Source organism: Grammomys surdaster, unplaced genomic scaffold (assembly GCF_004785775.1).
Source record: "Grammomys surdaster isolate TR1022 unplaced genomic scaffold, NIH_TR_1.0 237668, whole genome shotgun sequence".
NCBI lineage: Eukaryota > Metazoa > Chordata > Mammalia > Rodentia > Muridae > Grammomys > Grammomys surdaster.
In genome coordinates, this window is record NW_021624665.1 from 1 (window position 1) to 7,061 (window position 7,061).

Below are 7,061 nucleotides of genomic sequence, written 5' to 3' on the forward strand. Positions count from 1 at the left end.
CCAAGATCATTTCAAATATTCTGTGAAATTTCTAATTCTTTCTATTTGTCAAACACCATAATTCAGAAGTACTTTTCCTCTTCAACATTTTTTCTAATAATTTAAACAAGCTATTCTTTTATGACAATAACATTTTGGATTTGGATTTCAAATACGAGCATAGTATTTCCTCCATGAGAAAGATTCCTCAGGAAACAACAAATCCTGAGCTTCTCTTCTATTTATCACTTGAGTTTTCATCTCCCTAATATAACTGCTCCCACCAGGTAAATACTTTAACATCTTGCTAATAGCTCATATTTATTGTTTATTTCCTTATGGTTTCAGTGAAGAAGTGTTATGGCCTACAAATTATAAGTTCCAAGCCTGCCTATGTTGAAAACTTCTAGAAGTATCTCTCACAATGACAATTTTGCCATGTTGACAACCAACATACCTTTTGCCTCTTAGATTTTTACACATTGAACTTTAATTCCATTGACTCTTACCACCAAAGCTCACAGTATTTCCCCATCCAGACACAAGGCATTCAGCATCTGTGGATGCACAGGATTTGGGCAGAGAGACTGTGGATACTTGGGAGTTAAGGATGGCAGGTGACTTCAGCTTGATCAGCATGATGTCATTGTCCAGAGTGTCCTTGTTATATTTTGGATGTCGAATGATCTTTTCTGCATCAATGAATTGCTCACCACCCTCAAGGACATGAATATTGTGTTCACCAAGGCGAACCTGGAGTCTCCTGCATTAGAAAATAAAGGATTTCTAAGTCTCCCTGTAAATGTTTTTCTTTACCAAGCTGAAAGTTTTTGACATAAAAAGAAAAGTCATCTTCTGAAAGCATCCAGTACTATAAGGTCTATCCAGTTAAGGTGTATTGTGCCCTACAACCAATGTTCAGGATAGAGGATTCCATTGTGTGTGCCCTGCCAGTACAGAGTCACAAAGGACCATGCCATTAAGGTGGTACCAGAGGACAGCATGGCCTTAGAGCATAGGAATTTGAGTATTTTTTTTCATTACCTTTCATAGCAGTGAGCAGCAGAGAGTACCCACTGTTCACTGATCAGGGAGCCACCACACTGATGGCCAGTGTCATCATGCAAAGACACCTGGTAAGGAACCGAATGCTTCGGACATGTGTAGCCTCCAATGATCTTGTCATCATCATCATTAGCGGGGAGAGCAACTGGGGGAGAGTTTTGTATATTTAGCACAAGAACACTTGTTTCAAATTTAGTCTTCCAAATAAAGTTTCTATTGACCAACTAGAAAAGACACATACCTTCCAGTTGTGTAAAGTATGTTTGTAGTGTTTTGAAAGGTATAATGTTCTAATTTTAGCGTATACTCTCTTAATATTACTGTGAATCAGTTTGAAATTAAAAAATATTTATTCATTCTCTCTCTCTCTCTCTCTCTCTCTCTCTCTCTCTCTCTCTCTGTGTGTGTGTGTGTGTGTGTGTGTGTGCATGTATATGTTTGTGTGTGATTTTGTGTAGCATAATGCTCCATTGGAAGGTCAAATCTACTTTCATTATTGGTTTTATCTGTTCACTACAGGGTCTCAGTATCTTTCCTGAGTCCCAAGGATTAGAGGCAAGCCTTCATTCAAAGGAACATTTTTTTCAGCACATTTAAAGTACTTTTAAATTTATCTTTAATTTTTTTAAAACCTAACACATACAAATGGTTGGTTGGGTTAATTTATTGGATAAAATATGTATAAATCATTTAATCAGAATTCTAGGTATTTCTTCCCCAAACTTTCCTGTTATTTCAGTTTTGTACTCAACATATATTAATGTATTAACATTTTCATACACTGATTCATCAAAAGTTTGAATATTTTTCTTGTTATTAACTTCAATATATGTATAGAATTTAAATTGATCATAACTACCTCCTTCATTTAATATAATTCTAAAGACCATAGTAAATCTATGTGAGCTAAATATTCCAATTTTTAAAAATAATTGTTGAATTTTCCAAACACAAGAGATGTTACAAATCAAAACCCATTTTTATTGTGAAAATGTACTGTTATATTAGATGTATTACTCCCACTCCCCAGTTTCACTTTTTCTGTTGTTCAGTATTGAACAACAATGATATAGGACTGATTTTATTAGTAAAGATTTTGTGAAATAGAACCTAAAGTTTTTATGTATGGTTAATACTCTAACTCTTCTAATTATGATAATTTCATGTAAATAAGCAGCATTTGATTTTCCACATAATTATATATTAATGTTTCCTCCCTCTTCTTGGAGCAGAAAATAATTCCAATTATAACCACTTCTTCACAGAAATGTCAGGATGCCCATTTGAGTCATTTGTACTGTTTTTACTTTTCCTCAACTAACCTGTGCAATACATAAATGTAGTAAATAGTGGTGACTGCTCACTTTTAGCTCCTTGCACATGGAATATTTACTCAGTTCTGTTACTGTTTTTCCACTCACAAAAACACAAGCTTGTATATATGATACACATTTGATGAAATGTTCTTTGAAAGACTCACCAGCAGCTCCCAGAAAAGCAAAGAAGATGATGATCTTCATAGTTTCTCAGTGTGTCTGAAGTGGGTACATGGATGAAAGCTTTTCCTTTACAGCTATTTATATGTAGAGTTATTGTTTCAATAGCGGAAAAAATGGTGATTTCATTGAACACACACAAAACCAAATTTAGAATTCTGTTCTGTGATAGGTGGAAGATGATTCAGCACCAAGTTTCCACATCACTATTTCTTCCACTATTCTCTAAAGGTTATGGGAATGGAAGGATCGACTCCAGCTGGCCGCAACATGTTTCCACAGCAGTAAAGAAGTGGGGAGAATTATCAAACGATACTGCTTTGTGTCTCAGAGGGGCCTTTTGGATTTGTGGTTTTGAATTCTTGGAACTGTTATGTTAGTTAAAACTAATGGGAAATGTACTTGTGTATTGAACCTGTAGTTTGTTTTTTTTTTGTTTGTTTTGTTTTGTATTGTATTTGTAATCATAAGAACCTGGACCCCTAAGAGAATATGATCCTTTTCCTTAAAGAGAGAATTTAATTATTTTTTTCCTTTTCAAAAATTTTCTACTTATTTCAGGATGCTTTAACCCAAGCCCTTTATGTTCTAATTTCACTTGATCATTCTAGTTAATCATAGGAAATGTATGCAGGATCTTCTATAGCAAATGTTTAATGTGCTTAACCCTGATCAAATGGCAGAAATTGGGCAAGAAAATGTGGTTGTGTTCCACTCTAAAGGTTGAGATAAAAGAATGCAGATTATATTTTTCTACCAGGGAAATACACCAAATTGTTGATGTTTTCAATTTTACTTTGCAAAGGTGTTTATCAATTACTTTTTTCCCCATTGCTTTTACACAATAACTTACCAAAAGGAGACTTATTTTGGGTTGTAGTTTGAAAACATTGTCCATTGTGGTCAGAAAGCCGTGGTACCAGAATCATGAGGTTGACAGGCACATCATTTCCAGAGTCAGGAAATACAGAGGGATGAAGACCATGCAGTAACAATGTTCTTATACATTCTAGGCCAGAACCAATAAAGTGGTGCTGCTTAGAGGTAAAGTGAGTTTTTACCACTTCAATTAACAAGAGTTAGAGAATATTTTATAGACATGCACAGAGAGTTATTTCCAAATTTATCATAGGTCCTGTCAAGTTGATGTGTAACACATAACATCATAAATTGAAAGCAATATACCAACCTCCTTTAAATGTTTATAATCATTAAAATGTTAATTATCACAAGAAGTAACAATTTCCTGGGTTTGATATAATAGATTATATCAGGTTTCCAAGACCAAAAGTATCTTGTGTTTGTACTGTTTAGGCAAGTTTATTGATTTGAGTTCATCTTAGGCACATGTTAGTATATATTAGTTTCAATTGGTAAATTTACTGCTATACTGGGTAAAAGCACACAGTGGATGTGAAATAACTGTTACTTACCTCATGTATTTTATGTGACAACATATGTAACTATAAGAATAGTTGAATGATATTAGTGAATCAGATTTTGTTATAAGAAATATAAGCATGTAGTTCCCAGTCTATAGTTGTTTTTAAAGTATATAATGAAAGAATTATGATCTTTTTATCTGTACTTCCATGTAGCTTTAAATACATTTTCAGTCACAATGCCGTTATAATGAATCAGTTTTTTTGAGAGAAATGGCTGTTTTGATGGTGCCTTCAGCATTATTAAATATGAGGATCATAGTATGTGTCCTATGTCCAGGGTAGCAATCTATGTGCAATAAGCCAATAAAAGAACCATGCTAAAAGTAGAGAGAATAGAAAAGCAAATTTATCAATGTATTGGGAAGAGGGACAAAGAGATACACAGAAAGTTCAATTCATCTTAGTTTCATGCGTTACGAATGAAATTCATATTTAAAGGGCCGAAATAGTGAACATCAGAACAGGTCCAGTGTTATAGCTCTGTCTTGGTTTCAGTTTGATCATCTAAAGTGGTATGAAAAGTTGTAAGAACTGTATGGTATTTCTTTTATGAAGACATTTTGCCTCCCAGGGCTCACACTTTTCCTTTTCCCAGGATGAGATTCCTGGGGAAATTCTCATTGCTTAGAGTCTACTGTTCTAGTAGTTTATATTTAGTAGTCATATCAAGCAGGTATGAGTTCAGCTCTTCCCCCTGTGCCCTCTATTTCCTGTGTCACAAATACACCTGCATTTCTGGAGGACTGAAGCATCTGGGACTAACACCTCTGCCTGTATCCTTAGAAACCTGCTGCCTCCAGGGACAATGAGCTACAGCTGCAATCCCAGAGGCCTGTTGACATCAGAGACTAGTAACTCTAACTGTAGCACAGTTAGAGGCCTTCCCACATCAGGGACTAATAGCTCCAGTAGCATTGGAAAAAACAGATGGCTAAAGGCTATTGTAAGAACACAACTGACAAAAGCCAGAGCAACATGATACCACCAGGAACCCACCTATCTTACTGTAACAAGCCCAGGAAATTCTAACACACCTGAATTGCAAGAAAATTGTCTTAAATCTAATCTTACATAGATGATATTGGCCTTGAAAGAAGTACAGGAAAACACTGTCAAATTGATAGAATCCTTTAAAGAAGAAATGAACAAAAATAAAAGACTATAGGAAAAAACAACCAAATGGGGAAAAGAAATGAATAAGACAGTTCAAGACCTAAAAATAGAAATAGAAGCAATAAAGAAATCTCAACTGAGGCAATCCCAGAGATGGAAAATCGTGGAAAGTGAATAGGAAATAAACAAGAGTAGGAAGAGAAAAATCTCAGGTATAGAAGATACAATAGAAGAAATTGATACGTTTTTCAAACAAAATGCTGAAGCAAAAAGTTTCTAACACATACAGCAAGGAAATTTGGGACATATGAAAATACCAAACCTAAAAATAATAGGAATAGAGATGGAAAAGATTCCAAACTCAAAGGCTCAGAAAATATCAACAAAATCATAGAAAAAATTTCCCTAACCTAAAGAAAGCGATGGCTATAAAAGTATAAAAAGCTTACAGAACAGCAAACTGATTTGTCCAGGCAAGAAAATCCTCCTACCTCATACTATTCAAAACATTAAATGTACAGAAAATTAAAGAATACTAAAAGCTTCAATGGAAAGAGACCAAGTAACAGACAAAGGCAGACCTTTCAGAATTATACTTGACTTCTGAAAATAGACTTTAAAAGCCAGAAGAGCCTGGGCAGATGTCTTTCAAACCCTAAGAGACCACAGATGTCAGCCCAAAATACTAAACCTAACAAAATGTTCAATCATCATAGATGGAGAAAACAAGATATCCCATGAGAAAACAAAATGTATACAAAATCTTTCCAATAATCCACCCTTACATAAGATACATAAGATTTGACAATAAAAATTCTAACCCAAGATGTATTAAAAATCACATTCTTTCACACAAATAAAATCAAAAGAATGGGAACACACACACACATACACACACACTACCAAATGGACCCAAGTGTGTGTGTGGATATATATATATGTTCATCCAAACACATAAGACTCTTTTTAGCACCTAAAGGAACTTTCTGCAAAATTGGTCATATAATCAGTCATAAAGCAAGCCTCAAGAGATACAAAGAGATTGAACTCACTTCTTTCATCTTATTAGATCACTATAGATTAAAGCTAGACAACAACAGTAATGACAGAAAAACTGCAATTTCATGGAAACTGAAAACTCTGAACTCAATGACCACTGGTTCAGGGAAGCAGTAAAGAAATTAAAGACTTCTGAAGATTTAATGAAAATGAAGGCACAACATAACCAAACTTATAGGACACAAATAAATCAGTGCTAAGATGAAAGTTCATAGCACTGTGCGATTTCATAAAGAAATAGGAGAGATCTTATACTAGCAACTTAACAGCACATCTGAAAGCTCTAGAACAAAAAAGAAGCAAATATAAGGCAAGAGGATGTGAAGGCAGGTAATAGTCAAACCCACAGCTGAAGTCAATCAACTGAAAACAGAACAATATAAAGAATCACAAGAGCAAGAGCTGATTCTTTGAGAAATCCACCAAAATAGACACATATTAGCCAGAGTAATTAAAAGACAGAGGGACAGTATCCATAAAATCAAAATCAGAAATTGACAATGAATTTAGCAACAACAGTGCAGAAATCCAAAAAATCCTTACATCTAGCTTCAAAAGCCTGTACTCCACAAAATTGGAAAATCTAAAGAAAATTGATGTTTCTCTCGATAGACTCTTCTTACCAAAGTTAAATCAAGATGAGATAAACAATATAAATAGTTCTATAACCCCCATAGAAATAGAAACAGTCGTCACAATACTCTCATCCATAAAAGCCCAGGGACAGATGGTTTTAGTGCAGAATTCTACCATCTTTCAATGACTAGTTAACATCAATAGTCTTCACACTATTCCACAAAATAGAATACCAAGTAACACTGCCAAACTCATTCTATGAGGCCACAGTAATCCTGACATCTGAACCACACAGACTCAACAATGAAAGAAAACTACAGTCCCATTT

The 7,061-nt window shown here is 34.5% G+C and overlaps 1 protein-coding gene across 1 annotated transcript; it reads right to left on the reverse strand.

Annotated features, from left to right (window-relative positions):
- Positions 1 to 488: 488 nt before the first annotated feature.
- Positions 489 to 2,564, reverse strand: LOC114616047 (trypsin-4-like; the record flags this gene model as incomplete). The annotated part of the gene is made up of 3 exons (XM_028761589.1): positions 2,525 to 2,564; positions 1,024 to 1,189; positions 489 to 742 (listed from the first exon to the last, which is right to left on the reverse strand). Coding segments are annotated over exons 1-3 (460 nt in total), but the record flags the coding sequence as incomplete, so codon positions are not given.
- Positions 2,565 to 7,061: the final 4,497 nt, after the last annotated feature.